Source organism: Calliphora vicina, chromosome 3 (assembly GCF_958450345.1).
Source record: "Calliphora vicina chromosome 3, idCalVici1.1, whole genome shotgun sequence".
In the NCBI taxonomy this organism is placed as follows: domain Eukaryota; kingdom Metazoa; phylum Arthropoda; class Insecta; order Diptera; family Calliphoridae; genus Calliphora; species Calliphora vicina.
The window spans coordinates 52,092,730-52,115,587 of NC_088782.1; the positions used below are offsets into that span (position 1 = coordinate 52,092,730).

At 28.5% G+C, this 22,858-nt stretch overlaps 1 protein-coding gene across 1 annotated transcript; it reads right to left on the reverse strand.

Annotated features, from left to right (window-relative positions):
- Positions 1-796: 796 nt before the first annotated feature.
- On the reverse strand, positions 797-22,347 carry acs (arcus). Its single transcript, XM_065505640.1, has 9 exons — positions 22,107-22,347; positions 11,925-12,029; positions 11,704-11,854; positions 11,416-11,537; positions 6,752-6,978; positions 6,461-6,591; positions 5,549-5,727; positions 1,403-1,578; positions 797-1,043 (listed from the first exon to the last, which is right to left on the reverse strand). The coding sequence occupies exons 1-9, from the start codon at positions 22,109-22,111 to the stop codon at positions 799-801; spliced, it is 1,341 nt and encodes a 446-aa protein (XP_065361712.1). The 5' UTR covers positions 22,112-22,347; the 3' UTR covers positions 797-798.
- Positions 22,348-22,858: the final 511 nt, after the last annotated feature.

Consider the following 22,858-nt stretch of genomic DNA (forward strand, 5'->3'; position numbering starts at 1 on the left):
AAGATTAAATATAAGGGATTGTGTAAAAATTGTCTCAAAAATGGCTGAGTTACAGTAGTTTAAAGTCATGATGCTCCTCAACTAAAGCAAAATAATTTAGGCTATATTATTTAACGGTCATTGGGTTTTTTTTATTAATCTACGTAGGACCAATTATGGACCGATCATCTCGAAAGATGGTAGATAGATTTAGGATCATATAAAACATGTTTATGTCCAATTTGTCACAATTTTAATCAACTCAGAAAATGATTCTCAGTCTATCGGTATACTTTAAGACTACATATACTATTAGACTATGCATACTTTTATTACTTCATTTCATTACTTTCATGCAACTTGTCGTCAATGCATTTTATTAAATGTAAGTATTTGTATTGACAGCACTTCACCCCCAAATAAAAACGCATTCATTCATTGTTGATTCCATATGTTAAATACTCAGTTATTCATTCATTCACTCACAAACAGCAGCAATATTTATGTTTTAATTAAATTAAAAGAATTTCTCATGTTTTCATTTTCACTTTATGTATTTACATACATATGTATGTATCTACACTATTGTAACATTTATTTTTAACATTATTTTACTTGCTACATTTATACATACTAGATTACAAACATACGAGTACAAATTCATTTATAACATATCTACAAAATACACATAAATATACATCATTCATACATACATATATAAAATGTACAATATTTGTTTTACTATTTACGAGTACATTCATTTATACATATTGTATTCAATTTCAATTTCATTTACAATTTACTTTCATTTTACATGTTTTATTTTTTATACGCTTCCACAATTTCAACAATACTAACATAGGTTCCGACCACGCCACCAAAGACACCAAATGCCACGAGTAATATATTTTTGGTTAATCGTATCTTCCATGGTCCATAGCCAGTAGTGTATTGTACACAAATTTGCAATAATGCTGGGAATATGATTCCCAAAATCGACAAACAAAATGAACCGACCAACGAGAGAAATAGCGATAAATCCGGCACGAGAATGGCACAACAAACTGCAATTGACAAGAAAAGAGTTTAACAATAAAAATTAATAACAATGTTATTTGTGTTTTTTCCTTTTTAATAAATAATTGTTATTTTTGTTATGCAAAGAAAACGTTAACAAAATTGAATGGTCGTAATGTAATGGTTGCACAATGGGTATGAAATTTTAAATATTTTGGTAAAATTATCATTTGAAAGAGATACTTTTTAAAAATGTTATAATTTAAATACTAGAAAATAGACTACAAAATGTATTTTAAGAATTATTTTTTTTCCAATCAGCCCCACTGTGTTACAACACTGCATTCTGTTGTTGAATGAGTCCTTTAAAAGAAAAATTGCAATTGCAATCGTTTATAAAACTTACATGTTAAAAGCACAATGCAGGCCCGTATGAGCAGCTCAAAGAGAACATGTTTCGATGTGTCTTTTACTCTCTTTGATAAATATTTATGCCAGATGATATCGGCCGTAACGTAACCTTGCAGCGCATATGAAATCCATGTTGTGATGGCGAATAAAATTTTGGTAACTTGTGCCAAACTGTAAAAAAGATAAGAAGAAAAAGAAATAATAAATAAATTTGTATATGAATTTATATACAAGTAAGTATTTATACCCTACAACACCATAGTGGAGAGGGTATTATGTGTTTATGCTGATGTGTGTAACGCCCAAAACTATTAGAACTAAAGTATACCAATCTACTTAGAATCACTTTCTGAGTCGATTAAAATTTACTACATGCATTTTGTTTGGTCCAAGGACCAAAACTTTCCATTATTTCACCTAGACGCCATACTCCTCCCGAAATAGGAATTTATCGATTATAAATTAAATTATATCGCTCCAAATGTAATGCCACTAAATTTTATGATAAGGGTTATCATTCGAATAATTTATTATATTATTTATTTTATATTATTTATTCGAATAATCAGGGAAAAATTATTTTTTTATTCGAATGAATAAAATTTTACAATTTAGAAAAAAAAATTATTCGATCAATAATTGTCGATTAATCGAATACTCGAATTAATTTTTTTTTAAGTTAAAATTCAAAAAAAAAATTGAAATGGGGAGCAAAAAGGACAGAAAACTGTTATTTTCGGATTAGTCGTCTTCGATTTTAATGAAATTTACCGCAAATGACTTTTTCATCGGAAACACTTTTCATTTCAAAAATATCAAGATTTGAAAATTGGAAAATTTGTTAAAATTGTCTAAAATTAAATACACATAATTGCCAATAACATTGAAACTACTCAAAGTCTCTCAAAGTAAAAGCCTCTGCTTCTAACATCGAAAAGATACAAAGAAGACAGTCAAGATTCTTAAGAATAATAACAGGAGCTCCTTGGTACGTTAGAAATTGTAAAATCGGTAGGGATCGCAATGTTCCTACAATATGCGAATTGTGATGCAATAGTGAAGAATGGGAAAATCGTTATCAGTATAATCCGGTCCCATCAGGTTACTCAATCTTAATCACGCACGGTTTGTGAGATCATTACTTTAGTTAAAAACTAAAAAAATTATAATATGGGCAATTCCATGAGAATTACTACCACGAGTGAAAAAACAAAAATCATTCAAACTTTTTTTCAAGACGATTTGAATAGGAGAAAACACTAAAATTTTAATATGTGAAAGTATTTAGAGCTTATTACAACATTTTGAGGCCAAAAATACATGTAGATTAAACTGACTTTATTTAATTTTTTAGTGTTTTAGGTATATTTTCCTAAAAAAACTAAGCTACCAATTACCATGTCGTATGAAATGAAACTGATTGTTTTTTTGCTATTATCAGATTCTTTATTGAAACCGAATATACATACATATATTTTATATTTATTTTTTTAGTTTTTGTATACATATATTTGCATATACATATATTGTTTACTATAAGAGAAAAATCTGTCACGTACGGTATGTCACGTTCACGTAAAATTAAAATATTTGGTTTAGTGAAAGAAATTAAAAGAAAACATAGCGCCTCTAACTTTTCGCAAATTTTCGCATATTTCTACATGTACATCAAAATTACTTCCGTTTTATGTACCCGTGTTTCGCACGATATTTTGGACAACAATGTATCGAAAGAACTTTTTATTTTTTTTTTAAATATAGTACCCTCTGAATGCAACATAAAGAACAAATTATTTTTTAGATACTCTTATTTTTGCAAAATCTATTCCAATCTATAGGCGTACAAATGTCACGTATGATGACTTGGAATTGCCAATATCGTGATTTTCCATAAAAAAATATAAAATTTGATCTAATGTAAAGTTTTAACGGTTAAAATCATAACAAACTTTGAAGCAAATATAAATCTAAATGTTCTTAAGTCAATGACATTCTTTGTTTTCAAATATCGAAATTCCTAAAACGAGGAAAATTTGTTCCAAAAACTGAGATTTTTTAGAAAATTGCGCACTTTGACATTAGTTAAAAAACATATAGGGCTATACAAATATGGAGGTTTATCGAGCATTAGTGCTTTGCGTTTTAAAATTTTTTTCTCAAACTTAAAATTTTGTTTCAAAATTGGCCAAGTTTGGATAGAGCTGGAAGATACAATGTTCGCAACTGTAATTAACTCGGAAACACCTAGAGATGAGCGATATTTCCATACCTGTGATTTAATCACTGTGATTGAAAAATCACTGGAACAACTGTAGTAACAGGTACTTTTAATATCGTTCTTTCACATTTTTCAACATACTGTTAAATATCGTTATTTTATATTATTCAACATTCACTGGAAACGTTTTTAAAAAATCACTGGTAACAAATGGAGAAAGTAACAGCTACTTTTAATGTCGTTCTTTTACGTATTTCAACAAACTGTTAAATGTCGTTCTTTTATATTTTCAACATTCACTGGTAACAGCAGTTACTGCGTATTTTTAGGCGCATAATTTTATATATCTCCAACACAGTGTATAAAATAAAATGTTGGTAACATATCAGTTCTCTTAAAATTTTGTAGCATTTGCTTAATTCTGTTATTTTCCTATGTTCTTTTAACAGACGTTTTTAAATCAGTAAATATTCAGCCTTACATGAAAGGCGTAGGCGTTGAATAATTTATTTAATCTGGTACGAAACTGTCGTTGTCGTAAAACGACTACGCCTTACATGATAAGTCTGATTAGTTTTTGGTTAACATAAGAACAGATTTAAGAATGAAAATAATACGTAATGTATTCTTCTTAACATAATTGTTATTTTGCTTAACATAGATAAAACGTGATCATAGTCACTGTTTAAAAGAACAGTGATTTATAAATCACGTTCACTGAGAACGACGTTCTTCAAAAATCACGGGATCGCTCATCTCTAGAAACACCTCAGCCGAGTATGTAGTATAGCATAACATAGAAGTGTGGAATTGATCAAAGTGATCTATGTGAGCTCTTTAGAGCTATTCAGATTGTATTGATGTGTTCACAAGAGTTGTTCAGCTTTACCGTAGCTACAACTTTGCTTAATATTGTTAGCGAAAAATTAGGAGTCCCTGTAAGTTATTCTACAAAAAGTGAAAAGAAAACTTTTTTTCCTATATTTTCTTGTTTTAAAAAAAGTACATGAAAAAGCTATTTTTGCCCATAAAAAAAAATTGATCAAAAATCGCCAAACTGAGTACAGGCTTTTACTAACCTTTGGTAGTAGAGTCGAACCTATAATGTCATGAACATGTGTTTTTCCAAAAGTCTTCATTTGTTGCATTTGCGGACAATTTTCAGAAAAATTAAAAATATTTTTACAAGAATTATACAAAGGACAATTTTTTGGTTCAATTTCCTGTATTCAAAAGAAAACGGTTTTTAATAAATCATACATTGCTACGTTACTAGGAGACCAATGTTGTAAAAATGGTATAAGCGGTTAACAAGTTATATACAATTGAAATTGAGCGATCGGTATACTTTAAGGTGGGTTTTAGACTAATATTTTTGTAGGTACAAAAACCAACATTTCTTAAGGTTTCTTTTTTAAATTTTCACTTATTAATTAATTATTTAGAAAAATACACTGTCACGAAATCTGTAAGCTTGGATTTTCCATTGAATCATTTTAAAAACAATTTTTTCATTCCATTCTAAAAGTTATAAAACACATTAAACTTTAAGTACAATTTAAATTCCCATATTGTTTTAATACAAATTTTCCAAACTTTAAGTGTTAACACGAAAAATCCAAAAAACAAATCTTATACAAACATAACTCTAATTAACAAACAATGTCAGCAATTAAGGCATTAATTAGGACAATAAATTAACCCAATATCTACTTATCTGAGCTATAATATTAAGATGTTCACAAATATGTATGCAAATTTAAATTCAAACAAACACCACAAATTATAAAACTCAGACATACGACTACAATCCTCTGGATTATATCTGTTGTTTTTGGTTTATACTTTAAATAAATATCTTTTTGAATCTAACAACAATCATTATAAACCTTAACAACACCAATAATAAAATGTTCCACTTACATTTCTTCTTGTGGTATATTCAATGTAACACTGCCCTTGGAGGCATCACCATATTTCCAGTAGCCAAAGAAACCCAAAATAATATAGAGACTTAAAACAATTGTCATGCCGATATTCATAATGCCAAATGGTTTCAAATATGCCTTCGGTGTTTTCATATTCTCCTCAATGGCTAAAATCTGTAAATAAATAAAAGAAAAGAAAAAAATTTACAAAAATAAAAAATAGAAACCAAAAATTAAATAAATACAATGTTTTTGGTATCAAACTCAGCCTTTTGTGCAGCCAACCGAAAGGAGAGGAAATAAAACAACAGCAGTGACAATAACAAAAACAATATAATAATAATAAATACGTTTATAACCCAAATAAAAAAAAGAACAAAAAGAGGCAAATTACTAGAGTCAACAAATTAAAATGACCATAAAATAAAGAAAAAAGCCAACTGAAACAAAAACAACTTACAGAATGGTATCCAGGGAAAGGTAGGGTGCAAAGAAGAGGGAGGCATAATAACATCAAGGGATAAAAGAGAGCCAAGCAATTAAAGAAAAATATTTTCTTGATGTTGAACCGAATTTTAATTACATTACTCTACTGGGTTTTCAACAATTCAAATAATACAAGCGACAATTCCGGTTCATTTACTCTCTCCTTTCGATGATTAGAATGGGCCCCCTAGATTGTGTGATTTAACACACATGGGGTTATTTGAAATCAAAGTTTGAACTATGTCACAAACCATTCAAAAAATTCTACAACTCCCAACATAGTGTGCAAAACATTATTTTAAAAACCAGCAAAATAAGCTAAACAAAAACAAACAAGCTGTTTTTTTTTGAAGTAATAATGAACACAAATCCAGGCATAACAAATATAATCTGATTTTAAAATATTTACTCATTTACTTACCACACCAACAGCCTCTAGAGCAAACAAAACTGTGCCAAAGAAAATTGGCAACTTGGAAATATGCTCGAATGCTTTACGTTCCGATAGGGGTGGTAAATCATCAAATATATAATACAGAATAACACCAAAACCTAAAAACAAAAATAAATAGAAAATACATACTCGTTAGTACTTATTTACTTGCATCAGCATATGTATAAGTATATATTTACATACTTATTTTATTTAAAAAAAAGATATAAAAAATAAATCGTCTTCAAATAAAAATAAATACTTTTAATTGAGTCTTACCCACAAACAGCAGCACATTGGCAAACGAGGAGAATATTGCCAAAAATCTTAAACTTCTAATGCTGTAAATTAAAAATAATGGCACTAATACGAAGCACATGTGGATTCTTAAATCCAATACTACTAAATGCTCATCAACAATTTGTTTAATGCTCTCCGAGATGAAGACAACGTACACACAGCAAATACCAAAATGATAAAAGGCCAGGAAACCATCGACAAAGGGGCTGTAAAGTAAAAATTTAAAATGTTTGTCAACAAAAATAAAAAAAAAATCAAACAATATCTATATGGGGGATTTCATTTCAAGTGAACAATTTTTAAAATCGAGATCAATAAGTCTTCAAGGAAAATATGTATCTAAGTCAAAAAAGTGTTTGATTTCGGAAAAAAATGTCAAAAATTATTTATTTTAAATTTTTTTCGAAAGATTGAAAAAATAGCTCTCTAAACTATTTGGTCCACATTTTCCTATGGTAATAAGTCACATGGATAAGAAAAAGCACCTGCTTGGCCTAAATGTCAAATTTTGACCCCCTCTAAATCAGAGAGTTCTCCACCGATCTTGTTGAAAAATTGTGTCTGAATTACTATCCAATATAACTCCAAGGTTAGTCGATCGATTTCAAAAGTTGGTTCACTTCACATGAAATGCCCCCTATATAAATAAAACTGCGAACCAAATAAAAACATAGTGCATACTTAGGCGTATGAGTGTTGAGAAATTTCATTGCATGAAAATAAATTCTTCATACGCACCGTAGCACACTGTGGTAAATCACAAATCTAGCTGGACAAAATTAAAAAATAAATGTCTAGCAACATTCCTTCTGATCATTTAATGAGCTTCTCAATACAATAGGGAACTGTAATTCATGTTTTGTTTTTTTGGTTTTTAGCTCCGATTAGGAAAAACTAAGCTTTAAAGTCAGTTGTTGTCAACAGGTACATTAAGATTTCAAAGAGATGTGTATTTTTGACTTTGGTTTATGATTAAAAAGGCTACGGTGATTTTATTGTCATAATTTTTTTATATTATTATTAAGGTCTATTTCAAGGAAATATGCAACAATTTTCATTTAATTATTTCCATTGTAACTATTAAAAAAACTATTTTTTGTGAGAAGATCAGAAATTGGAAAAAATAAAATATTTTCTTTTTTCAAGTAGAGTTAAAGCTGTTTATTCCGCATAGTTCCGCTGTAAAACTATATTTGGGTTAATCTGTCAAGTGTTCACTTTAAGGTGAATCAAAAACATCTTGCGCATTTTTGCGACCGCCATACATTTTTTTTCACTTTTCCAGTATGATCTACATAAAGAAAACATAAAATATTTCCTTTTTTCAAGTAGAGTTAAACCTGTTTATTCCGGATAGTTCCGGTGTAAAGCTATATTTGAATTAATCTTTCAAGTGTTCACTTCAAGGTAAATCAAAAACATCTTGCGCATTCTTGCGACCGCCATACATTTTTTCACTTTTCCAGTATGACTTCTACTTTTCACGAAAGAAAATTTTTGAAGAATTGAACGAAAAACTCCCAAAATACATTGCGAAAAAAAAGTTGGTTTTTTATAATAGTTTATATATTTGAACTAATTTTTTATATGATTCATAAGTGAGAAGTGAACCCAACGTGATTTATTAATTTTGTCCAGTTAGATTTGCGATCTACCACACTGTGCGTAGTATGAAAAATAATTAAAGTCTTGAGAAGGAAAAATGTTGGTTAAAAAAAATTAATTTTTCGAAACTTTACTACTCTGAACTCTATAATATTTGGTATACGTGCCTTCCGTGATCATTAGGGTATTCATTCGACTAATGATCGTTCGATTAATCGAATAATTATTCGAACAATTTAAAAATGGCCATTTTCGAATAACGAATAATTCGAACAATTTTATGTAGAATAATCGAATAAAACGAATAAATGTTCATATATAATTTATTAAATTGCTTAAAATTTTTCATTATTTCAAATTTAAATAAGTAATAATGACTCACAAAAATTGTATTGTTTCTGAAATTCAACAAATAACTAAAGACAAAGGGACTTTCGATCACTGTAGATGAGTGTTCCGATAGCTCCTTCTATAAATATATAAATATTACTGCAATAAGTTACAATTCTAAAAACAAATCATTCAAAATTTTTAACTTAGGACTTGAACCAATGAAAATAAAAGGTACGGAATAAAATATTTGTTATTTAGCTGGCGAAATATTAGAATAATCGAAATTAATAATCAAAATATTAACTTAAATTAAAGTGGAGTTGAATGTGATGGAGAATGTGATTTTGAAACTGTCGTCGAAAGTGATATTGAGGATGACATTTATAATGATTACATTGAAATAGATGAAGGTCATGATCTTAAAATATATGTATATAAGTGATGTTATTAACCGCGTACGTAAGTGTTGCAAAATATTTAATAAATCGAATGATAAACACAATTGCAAATTAATGTTTTGTTGCAAGAAAAGCATGGAGTTCGTCTTATACATGATTTTGAACATCGTTGAACATCTTTGTCTAACATGGTAATAAACTTTTTGCGTATTTGTAAATGCGTCGATCATACAGTGCCTGACTTCAAATTAGCCACGTTCACTGACAATGATATCAAACTTTGAACAGATTCCCTTTATTGTGTAATTCCCCAAGACCACTTTATTAAGTAAAGATTCGGCAACCTTGATAGAATAATTAATAGTGAATAATTAATTTACTAAAGAATTAGTTACTCAATTTAAAACCCGAATTAATGAACGACATAAAAAAGTTCTTAATACGTTTATATTGTATTTGAATTCAGGATCATGTCCAACTAGCTCAATTTTTTTAAAGCATAGCTCCAAAACGGAAACTAAAGGGTCTGCTAGTCAATTGCTTTGTATATTGTTCGGGAGTTAATCTGATCAGAATATTTTTGTTGAAAATTTAATAATGGACTTTGTTTTCGAATGTTTTTAACATTATCAATACTTGAATTGTTAACTTTAACGTAATTTTTGTTTTTTTTTTAACAATAAAATATTAAAAAACCGACATCAAAACTTCATTCTTTACTTTTTTTAAAAAAATTTAAATTATTCGAATAATTCGATTAATTTTAAACGTTTTATTCTGAGAACTAAATAAAAACATAGTGCATACTTAGGCGTATGAGTGTTGAGAAATTTCATTGCATGAAAATAAATTCATCATACGCACCGTAGTATGAAAAACAATTAAAATCTTGAGAAGGAACGAAAAATGTTGGTTAAAAAAATTAATTTTTCGAAACTTTACTACTTTGAACTCTATAATATTTAGTATATGTGTCTTCCATGATCATACAAAATTTAAAGTTCTCTATAATTTTGAAATTCGCTTTTGTATTGGTTTAAATTCCATATAATTTTAAAGATGAGTGCAAAATACCTAAACTTTAGATCTTTTAGTCAGATTTTATAAATTTCTAGAAATCCTTTTCTCATGACAATTAACTTTCATTTTCCAAAGATTTTTCTTAAATATGAGACATTGCTCGAATAAACACATATATATAATTCAGAATGGGACCATGTGGGGTGTTCTCCAGATAATTGAATTTAAAATGCGGGATTAACAATAGATGGTGTATCTTTAGAACGCGGGTTTTGTTTTTAATAACTTCTATGCCTTTTTGTAGGGTATATTTCATTTATACTCACTTAGTTATTGATATTTTGCATCGAAAATGTCGAATTTTGTACCAACAAATTACTCATATGAGGGAATTTTTGCTTTACTTCTTTTATTTACAAAAAGTGTCGCTGTAGCACAACGATCGCACACCAAAGCGATCTAATATCATCTAATATCATATCAAAGAATACTAATATCATCAGAATTGAAGGCATTAGCCCATGAAAGTTGTTTTAAAACTCAACAAGAGCTTGCAAAATCATTGTGAGGTACTCAAACAGCAATTTCAAGACGTTTACGAGCAGAAGAATTCATTCAAAATCTGGGAAATTGGGTACCATTCTAATTGACCTTGAAAGACGATTTTGCAAGTCCTAAATGATGCTTGAATGCTATTAAGGAAAATCATGTTTGCACCGAATCATTACATGCCATGAAAATGTATCCATTATGATAACCCGAAGATTAAGAGATCGTATGTGAATTCAGCTAACCAGCCGAATCGACACTAAAGCCAAATACGATTAGGTAATACTCTGCATTTCGTGGGACCAAAAGCGCCCTAACATTACGAGCTGTTGATATCTGAAAAAACCATCACAGGGAACTTGTAAGGGACACAACTGATTTGTTTGAAACATTGGCCGAAAAAGGTCCAAAATATACGGCCAGACATGAAACCATAATATTGTGTCAAGTCTACATGTTGCAATACATGTTAAAAAGTATTTAGAATGAAGTAGTTAGGAAGTTTAGCTTCATCCGCTTAATGGTCCAGATCGTGCCACGTCCGACTTCTATTTGTTTCCATCGATGCAAAAAAAAAATTTTGTTTGACCATAAAGATCCTATGTACAAATTTCTAACAAATTTTGAATGGGTAAGGTCCAATGCCTTGTCGAAAATTTTAGTTTTGCTCCTGTTTAGGGAATTTTAATCAGTTTTCTTTTATATCTTCAAATACCAAAATTATTACTTAATACTTACGTTGCAATTGGTACAATACATTTGAAAAATGGCGGGCCCTCCTGAAAACCAATTGTCATGGCTTGTGAGAATGATAAATATGGTACACGTTTCCGTTTACACAGCAGGTACATGGAATTAATCTGGAAATACATTTCAAAATATATATTTTATACAATTTAACTTTGCATACAAAAAGAGCTATATGTAATTTTTAAAAAAAAAATTGAAGATGGGTATAAAATTATATAAACTTTCATTTAAGTTGGGACCACCCTAATGTTCATAATTTACAAATCTCAAACTTACCAATATGTGTAAACAGTAGACAGCAATGGCACCAATAATCGCCGTCAATATGAAACCATTAATATAACCAGCATTTGCATATGCACTGGGCATTGCCAAAACGCCAGTACCTATGCTGGCCTTAAGGAAATGTGCCATGGTCTGCCAATTACTTGAATTGAAAATATTTTTAAAGAAATATTATTATTTATTTATATCAATAATATAGGGTATTAATTTACGTGGTAGGATTCTTAACATCTCGATGATCATGTGGATCATAATCATCTACACTGTTGGACACGGTGTCTTTGGTTTTTTTGGGTGATTCTTCTAGTTTAGCAGTCCTAAATAAAAATTTAAATAAAGAATTGAAATATTTAAAACAGAATGTAAAAGAAATTTTAGTACATAAAGAGATTAAAACAATTTAATAATTACAGTGAGTGACAATACAATAGCAACTTTTTATAAAACAATATTCTGTAATTTTAGTTCTCATAAACATGAACTTTTACCAAATGTATTGGATGTATAATTTAAAAATGTGGGATTCACAAAAGATACGCCATCTTTGCAGTATTCGGACATTTAGATGGTCCAAATGCATGAAAAAGGCAAAAAAATACAATTTTACCTATACGTTACTTACTAACTTCAAATAGATATATATCTCGATTCCTAGAACTGATCCAGTGAAACGCCGGAAAACGTTTAACTTTATTTTTACCGGCGGACAGAACCCCTTACGATTACTGACCCCTACTATTTGTCGCATAGCGTTACATAACGCATACAAAAATTCACAATTTTACTTCAAAATTTAAAAAAACCTCTGCATAGAATTTAAAATTTGGACCATATTTGTACTACTGGAATCACGATACATCTAAATTGTGTAGTGGTTTTAAAAGCCTGTAACATTTTGTCGATTTTGTTGCGCAAATTTTGTCACTGTTAGCAGTAGGGCAAATGAAGCTGGTCTTGGTTGCTACCGCCCCGTGGAAAACCATTTAATACAATTTACGAAAGAACATTAACTCTTTGCGGTTTAGTGGTCACTTTACTAACCACCTTTTCTATAGTCTTTAAAACATAGTTTATCTATTGGCATTTTGGTAAACAATTACATTTTTTGTTCATTTATATTTGTTCATTAATAAATTTAAATTTTAAAATTAAAAAGTTTTTGAAATGAAAATTAAAAAAATTAATTTTTTTTTTATCTAAAAATTTGTATTTTAAAGTTAATCGGACCTACAATGGGACAAAATCAGGAAAAATATTTTTTAAGTTTATTTTTTTTCATCAGAAAAATATTTTCACTAATAAATTAAAAAATAAAAACAAGTAAGAGTGCTATATTCCGCTGTGCCGAATCTTATATACCCTTCACCAAATTATACTTAAAAGTATTTTTTTTGAATATTATTAAAACAAAATTAAATCTTCTTTTTAAATTGTTTTAAAATTTTTTTTTTTCCAAATTGTTTTTTTATTTCTTTTCCAAATTTTTTAAAATTTTTTTTTTAATTTTGAAAAAAAAAATTTTTTTGGAAAATGAATTTATGACAAAAAAATATTTGCTTGGTGAAAAGTAAATTCGGATTAAAATTTTTTTTCCGATTTTCACCCATTATAATATATTCATATCATAATATTAATAGGCAAGTCGATTTGTTTAGACCCCTTTTACTCTCACATTATACATTTAATTTGGGAAGGAAATATACCATTTTAAAGGGATTTATTCACAGAAGTGCAGAATATATATTTTATTGAAATCGTTTCAGTTTTTTAGGAGTTATAAGCATTTAAAGATGTTACTAACACATATGCAAAAACGTGTACATGTGAACCTTAAGTTAAAAAATAAACAAAGCATTGCGTGTTTGTTCAATTTGTTGTTGTAAATAAATAGGAGAAACAATTAAACAGTATAGATTTCGCTCTGTTTTAAGTGAGAGTTGTTATAGAAAACAAAGAAGTAGAATTTAGTAATTTAAATTCGCTTTAATAAATATATTTTGAAGTTGTTTTTTTATTTTCTAACTCCCATATGCATAAACAATTTTTAAATTTATCAAAGGTTTATAAAACAAAATTTGTTTTATTTAAAAAACTGTTTATGCATATGGAGGTAAATATGTAATTGTAGATAAGTAAATAGTTATTTTATAATTGTGACGATTTTCAACAGTTTATCACTGCATGATGTTTAATTAAAAATGGGACGGGTCGGAAAAAATGGTGAGTCGCCTCCCATACAAAGTAAATAGTTATTTCTAAATATTTTGTGAACTACAATTGCAAGATTCTTCAAACTTAGTGTAAATGGCTTATTTATAATTTTTCATAGTTTCGCTGAAATTGTTCGGGATTGGAATAGTGGGCGTGGCACATCCTATACAAAGTATATAATTGATTTCGAATATCTGTAGAACTATAATTGTAAAAGTGTTTAAACTTTTAGCGAATTAATTTCTTATTACTGTGCGGAGTTTAGCTGAATATAGACGGAATTAGATTAGAGGGCATAGCACCCAAAATGGGAGAGGTCGGAAAAGGATGTGAGTCACCTCCCATACAAAGTAATAATTGCAAGGTTCTTCAAACTTTATCCGCATAACTCTCTTACCATTTTACACAGATTGGCTGAAAATGGTCGGGATTGCATTACTGGTTATGGCAAAAAGTAAATAATTAATTTTGAATATCTGGAGAACTATAATTCTAAAAGAATTTAAACTCTGTATCAATCAATTTATTACCATTCTAAGGAGGTTAGCTAAAAACGAATTTATTCCTGATCAGTGTTCGAAGTTTAGCTAAGCATGATTGGCTTAGTAGGAATGACCCCTCCCTTATAAAGGAAAGTTAAAGTAAAGCTTGATATTTATCTCAAATTTTGTATGTGTTATTTTGGTATTTCCATTCATATTTTTTTAATTTTACTAGGGTAGGGGTAGCGAAGTGCACCGGGTTATGCTAGTTCCTATAAACGCACACTACTTTTTTTAAAAATATTGTAAAAATTAAACATGAACATATTTAGGGGGCTACAAATTTGTTTATTAAATTAGTTAAGACTTCACTTAAAATATTGTTTACAAAAAAAATTCATTTGTACTTTATTTATTTTTTTTTACTTAATTTTCGAGATTAGCAGCCATTTTTAAGGGTATTTTCCTATAAACGCACTTTAATTTATGGGCCACTGTAGCATTATTGATAATGTGTGGATGATCCTTTGTTATGGATTGTTTCAAAAATACGGTCTGGCATTGATTCTACTAATTTTTTAAGCAGATTGGAATCAATTTCCTCCCAGACTTGTTTAATTCTTAGTTTCAGCTCTGTCACAGTCATTATGCTTTCATTCTGGGAATTATTTGCATAAACTTTACAGGCCATGTATTGCCACAAGTTCTTCATCGGGTTTAAGTCCGGACTACAAGCCGGCCAGTCCAACAGGGGAATACTATGTTCATTAAACCAAGATTTCGATTGCTTAGAAACATGGATTGCAGCATTATCTTGTTGGAATATGCAATCTTCGTTCATTTTTTCATCCATAACTGAGAGAAGAGCATCTTCCAACAATTCGTTATAAATCGCACTATTCATTTTTGTCAGAACAAAACATATTTTCGACTTGTCAACTGCAGAAAACGCGGCCCAAACCATAACACCGCCACCACCGAAATTACGTTTTGACATCCGTACATCGTTTGATCTCAAATCGTGCCAATAGCATGAGTATCAGTCAGGGCCGTCTAAATTAAATTTCTTTTCGTCAGAGAAAATTACTTTTTTCCACTCATCTGTCCATTTCATATATTTTCTTGCGAATTTTAGACGATTTTCTTTATGGTGCTTTTTAGCATTGGTTTACATTTCGGCTTTTTCCATTTTATGTTTTCATCGTTTCGTAAAATGTGTGCAACGTGTTTGGAAGTCACTGGAAGATTCAATTTATTCTTTATTTTTGTGGAATTCAATTTATTGCGGGTTGCTTCTTGTTTTATTAGATTAAGTTGTCTTCTTGTTAGTTTTGTATTTCCCTTTGTAGGTTTTCGAACTCCATAATTTTGACCTTTCTTCAAGAAATTTCTCACCACACTTTCCGAACTATCGATTTTACGTCCAATTTCGCTATTGGAACATCCATGGTCGTGAAAAAATTTAATTTGAATCTTTTCTTGATCGGACAAAAAAGTTCCCTTGGGCATCTTTAAAAGTGATGAAATTTATTGATTCAAATAGAAAAAGTTGCAGTAAATTGAAATGTTACTATTAGAAACGTATCTTTGGTTGAAAAAAAACTAAAATTGATAATATTTTATTTTTGGTAACTTTTTTAAAAACAAATTTCACGTCTGCGTTTATACGAATCTTCCACTTAAAATAGCACCAAGAACATTTGATAGCATAATTAAGGCAAACAACAAGAATAAGAAAAAAACTTGTTTACTTTAAAAAATTACCGTTAAGTTGTCTCTCATTAAAAAAAGTTAAATTTTGCTTTTGGATGAGAACAACAAAGATATAACAAAAAGACAGAAAAAATTAAGTGCGTTTATAGGAATATGCACCAGTGTAGGTCCAACTTACTATATATAGCCTTATATACATCGATGCAATGGACTTTGAAATATCTATCATTAGATATCCATATTGCCCATATTAATTACTTAGTACTCCAGATATAGATAAAAAATAGGGCAAAATTCGAGGTTGTCCCGGTTTTTTCCTTATATCTCAGCCATTTATTGGCCGATTTTGTCGATTTTAAATAGCAACCGAGCCGGAAGAATTCCAGATAGTATATTGATATATGAATCATGTATGTAAGTTATTTGGGGGCTTCGGAAAGTTGATTTCAACATACAGACGGACAGGGGGACATGGATATATCGACTTCGCTATCTATAACGATTCAGAATATATATACTTTGTGGGGTTACAAATGAAAAATGCAGAAATTACAAACGGAATGACAAACTTATATATAACCTTGCCACTCATGGCGAAGGGTATAAAAGTATTTTCATTAAAAAAAAAAGTATTTGAAAAAAATTTAAATTGTTTTTACCTAAAAATATTAAAAATTTGTATTTTAAAGTATAATTTTACATTTTTTTATTTTACGATATATAGCTGCTATCTGAAAAAGTTTAGTCAGGTTAATGTATTGTATTATTAAATTCAAAAGTTGTGAGTTATAGCTGTTTTAACGCTAATGCAAGCTATAATATAATTTAAAGTCTTTTTTTTTGTAAATAAACCTGGTGATAATTTATGTTAATATAAAAATGCAATCTGTTAATAAATGTCTTTCTATCTTTATATCTTATCTTCAAATATTGTATACCCCCTATAAAGGCATGGATCTTTTCAATTTGTAGAAAAGTTATGTTATGTTTAGTACTTAAAACCTAATCTCAATTCATAAATTGTATATTTTTTTAAAATTATTTCCCTATTTGCCCTCAACTAATTTCGAAGGTATTTCTAATCATTCCTAAGTAAATAATTTTTTTTAACAATATAATAGAACAATAATATTTAGTAATTTATTAACGTAATTGTAATTTAAACTGTTCAAAACTGAGTGTTATTAGATTTGTTGTTCTATTTAATGACTTCCATTTCATCGATAAGATATTTATAAGGATTTATTGTTATTGATAAGAACAATTAAATGTCGTCAACAGTTTGTTTTTTTTCTTTACTGTATAAACAAAAATATTTTTGTTTATCTTTTTGAAAAAGAAAAAAAATATAAAAACCTCCACTCAATCAGCTGTTAGTAATGAGGTGAGTAACTGGAGAGAATAACAACAATATTTGTTTTGCTCTTCACCACAAGTGATAAAAATTACCAAACAAGTTTGTTTGTAAATAATCAACTACGCTAACGATCTCTTTAAAAGGGGGCATGGCAACAAAAGTATATGTATTCGTGCATTCTCCGAAGACATTTCTAAATTTACTAGACTTACTCCTTAGATCGGTTATGAAGTCCTGATGAAAAAATGTAACCTTTTGTTTTTGGATTCAGCCTCAAAATCATTTAATGTGAAATAATAATTAAGAGTCTGACACTTTTCAATATTTCGGCCAAAAATTTTAAATTGTTATTTAAATATGAAATCAATTGCAAAATAAGCTTGAACTATTACAAAACTGGTAATCTAAATCCCTCATAAATGTATCTATTTCATCCGGAAAACCAATATTATATACAGCTATGGAGAATTTAGTATATAACGCATTTATCCATTTGTGGACTATATTCGTATGTTTTTGTTTTTCTTTCTTACTCCTTGTCTTTTGATTCTACGAAACAACTGGAGATGGGAAACTGTTTTTTTTTTATTTGATTTTGTTTAAATTTTCATAATTTCGAACAATTTAGAACAATTTTAGACCTTGGTTGCACCGAAAATTAACTAAGTCCTAAACAAATGCCAGCCTATTGTTCATACTACTTCTTTTCTCTCATATCAGGCAATATGACCTATTTATGATTTTTATATGAGTTTATGAACGTACTATATAACTTTATTAAACAAATTTCATTGAGATTTCTTAAGCCTAAAAACATGATAACGTCTGCCAAATTTAACGATCAAAATATTTGCTTAACTACTTATAGAGATAAGAAAATCCGGCTGTCGAATATGTTTTTGACAGAAAACATACATGCATACATATGTATGTAATAAACAAAAGTAAAAAATATCTAGTTTTGACATGTTAAACATGGGAATATTTTATTATTTTGGCCAACAATTTTCCATTGATAAATAATGGGATGGCAACAAATCGTTAAGACAGTTGTATTACCCTTATTAATAATATTAACACAAATAAGGTTTTTATTAATTGTTTTAAACATACATATATTATTTCCAGGTCATGAGTCATGGTTTAAGGAGAATTCATCTGAAAGCAGATATATAAAATTCAAAATGGGACCATGGGGGGTTCTTATATCCACCACTAAAAATATGAGGAGTATATTGATTTTGGCAATCCATTTATAACATGTCGAAGTATTGGTCGTAGAACAAACAATTATGTATATTATGGGCCCTTAAGAAATTGTAAGACGATATAGCTATGTCTGTCCGTCTGTCTGTCTGTTGAAGTATTTTGATAAGATTAATTCCAAACAGTTTGATATTTATAATTATTTTTTTTTATATTTTTTAAATTTACACGTTGTTCCTATGATAAAAGGATAAGCTATATTGAAAATGGTAAGAAAATGTCCATGAATATGTCTCTAATGGTGAACAAATGCCTATAAAATAGCAAAATCCATACAACATTCAGCAAAAATAAGTTCCATGTAAAAAAAAATTCAGAAAACTATTCTTTGTTTGGATCGGTTCATATTTGATCATATACCCCATATAAAGTCCACATGTATCGTAATTTGTTTAAAATTTTAATCGTAATGTATATAAAAATCGCAGTACCATAAAACTCTGCTACAAAATAAAACTTTTTGTCAGAACTTGAAAAACCACCTAGGTGAGGACATACTAAAACCATTTTCAAAGATTTTGAAACACCCTCAAAATTTTGTGTTATTTTGAATAAACAGTTTTAGGGTAGGTCGTAGTACTTTAGTACCTATAACTCACACATTTTTAGACCGATTTCAAAATTGTAAACAGTTATGGATAGGCAAAGGATTAAGCTTTCATAAAATGTATGCATAAAATCTATATTCCAAGAAATTGTGATTATAAATAGTTTCGCTTTCTTTTTTATTTTTTTCGTAATTTTTCAAGTTCAACAATAGTTATTTTAATTTTTTTTTATGAAACCGTATTTTAAAGAAAATTTTTACACAGTATTTTAAAGAAAATTTTATGTAGACAAGAACGAGACATTAGTTGTTAAAATCGGTTTATAGATGCAAAAGTTATTAAACTTTTTCAAAAAAAGTTCGCCAAAATATACATTGTAAATTAAAAATTTTACAAATATGTTTGTACAGTTTTTTGTTTTTTTTAATCATATGATTAATAATGAAAAGTTGAATAACTTTTACAATTTTCATCCAATTTGTTAGGAACTAAATTTCCTTTATAATTGGTGTAAATTTGTATAAGCTTCCATATCAAAATAAGCAATGAAAACCAACTAAAATCAAAAAAGTTGATAAATTTCGTTTTTCATATAGATATTCTTAACAAAAACAATACTTATAACTTAAAAATGTATCGAAAAATGTACGTCATTTTACGTAAACCCGTAAAAAAATTTAAAGTCGGACAAAAACTGACTGAGTTAGATGTCGATAAGTTGACGAACATCACTGAAAGCGGTTTTTATACCCCTCGCCATGAGTGGCAAGGGTATATATAAGTTTGTCATTCCGTTTGTAATTTCTACATTTTTCATTTGCGACCCCAGAGAGTATATATATTCTGGATCGTTATAGATAGCGAAGTCGATATATCCATGTCCACCTGTCCGTCTGTATGTTGAAATCAACTTTCCGTAGCCCTCGAATATCTTACATACATGATTCATATATCAATATACTATCTGGAATTCTTCCGACTCGGTTGCTATTTAAAATCGACAAAATCGGCCCACAAATGGCTGAGATATAAGGAAAAAACCGGGACTACCTCGATTTTTGTCCTATTTTTGATATATGTCTGGAATTACTAAGTCATTAATATAGACAATATGTATATCTAATGATAGATATTTCAAAGTCCACTGCAACGATGTATATAAGGCTATAGTAAGTTGGACCTACAATGGGTCAAAATCGGGAAAAATATTGTTTAACCCAATTTTTTTTGTCATAAATTCTTTTTCCAAAAAAATTTTTTTTTACAAATTAAAAATTTTTTTTTTAAAAAATTAAAAAAATTTAAAAAAAAAATTGGAAAAAACATTTCGGAAATTTTTTTTTTTAAATTTAAAAAAAAATATTTTTGTTTAAATAATAATATTTAAAAAAAAATATTTTTAAGTATAATTTGGTAAAGGGTATATAAATTCGGCACAGCCGAATATAGCTCTCTTACTTGTTTTAGAATAGCTTCTGAATTTGAGGGTGTTTCTGAAATTTTTAGACACAATTTGTAATGTACTAAGCAAGACCTATAACCCATACTCTGTCGTTTTCCAATATTTTTTTAACACCGTGTTATTATAAGACAATTATGAATTTTCAAGTCATTTTCTGAGGGGGAACTTTTATTTTCGCCAAACTTTATAGTAATATTTCATAGTACAGTATTCTTGGGGGAAATTTTTTGGGGGGGCTTATCAAGAGAGAGTATTTGTGGAAAATTTTAGCAGCTGGCTCCTTTGGTTTGAACGCTATCGTGTTTTCAACAGACAGACAGATGGATGGACATAGCTAGATCGTCTTAGAATTTCATAAGAACCCAAAATATATGTACATACTTTTGTGGGTCTACGATATATGTATACTTCGATCTTATAAAAATAAAATCATTACTTTATAAGACATGATTATTGTTCGAGATGATCCGCCTGAAAGCAATAAGTATTGCATCCAAAATTAAAACCTGATTACAGCTTCTTTGCTGCATTTCTGTAAGCTTTAACATTGAGTATACTACATCCGAATTAGAATTATTTTTTGCAATAACATTTAAATTTATGAATCTTACAAGGTGATATTTATAGAAATAGAAAATTCGGATGAATGCACAACAATCGTATTATATTAAATCTAATATTTCTTTAACAAAATACTGGACACAATATTTGGAAACAAAAATTGTATATTTGTAAAAGTTATAAGGATTACAAAATTTAATATTTTAATTAAATACGTACCATATATTAGTCATGATTAGATGACAAACTTAAGAAAATCCCTAAAGTTCACTATCACTTTTCGTAATCTATTTACTACCTTTGTTGTGCTGAATTTTAATCTGGTAAAATGTATACGAATATCAGGTGATGATTGTATGATCTTTGCACAAAAAAACATATACAAATTCTAGAAATACATAGATCTATTACAAATCACATAAAATCTTTATAAGAATTCACAAATAAATAAATTTACAGATACATAAAACATATTTAAGAGTTGCGGGAAATAATTGTTTCCCAAAATAATGAATTGAGCTAAATAAATTGTAATTGATAATAAGGAATTTATGATTTGCTAAATTCACACCTTCGTATGTACTATTTATTTAGTGACTCTTCAAATAGTTATACTAAATAATTGCTATTAATTTTAAACTTTAATCTGTCTTATTTGACAGATAACAACAGTTATTAAGATAAAACTGTCTAATACGTTGTATTTTTATTTTTATTACAACGCCCACCTTACATTATTTTATTAATCCTATAAATTTGAAATCATTTATTTGAATTATCTATTTAATACTCACTTCATTTTGTTTTCATTTAATTAATTTACAATAAATTAATCAACAAATTAAATTAATAGAAATTTATTAAAAAGGATTCTTTATTTATTTTAATTATTTGTTTATTTTGTCATCCTTTTCTAAACAAAACACACCAATCTTCACTTTAAACTAGTTCTTATTATTTTGTTTAATTTTCAAAATATTTATTTGAATAAACAACCGTTACTTACAAACGCCACGATTAAACTAAATACACGCCAGAGAGAATATATTTTGAAATATAATCGCAAAAACAGACAGATACTAAGAAAAAGTACCTGTCGATACGTTTTAACTAACTTTTAGTAGAACAAACGTTTTTATGATGATTTTATTTAGTTTGTTGTTGGTATTTTCTTCCCCCTTTTTTCTCAAATTTAATCAGTGTATAGTAATCTCAGTTAAAGTGTGTGCAATTAAAAATTATTATTATCGCCATAATTGTGATAATTTGTGTTTTGTTGCTTTTGAAAAATCAGTAAATAAGTATAAATGTTTTGTTTTTTTTTCTGTTTTAGTTGGTGTTATTATGTTACGTTTTATCGTAGTCGTTAAATAAATACATCGTATCACAATATCAAATTGATATTTAAGACAAGTTGAAGTGATTTTTATATTGTTTTGGAATTGTATGTGGGTTGTTATAATGCCCTATTCAAATTTATAGTAATAATTGGTCGATTCACAAGCTATCCTACCATGTCATATTGTCATAAAGTTTTAATATTTCT

Bases quoted from the DNA above. Each gene is read 5' to 3' on its own strand.
- acs (XM_065505640.1), bottom strand. The intron at 6,979-11,415 runs GTAAGTATTAAG...TTTACTTTACAG, and splicing joins TGTATTGTACCAATTGCAAC to CCCCTTTGTCGATGGTTTCC. The intron at 6,592-6,751 runs GTAAGACTCAAT...TTTTGTTTTTAG, and splicing joins CAATGTGCTGCTGTTTGTGG to GTTTTGGTGTTATTCTGTAT.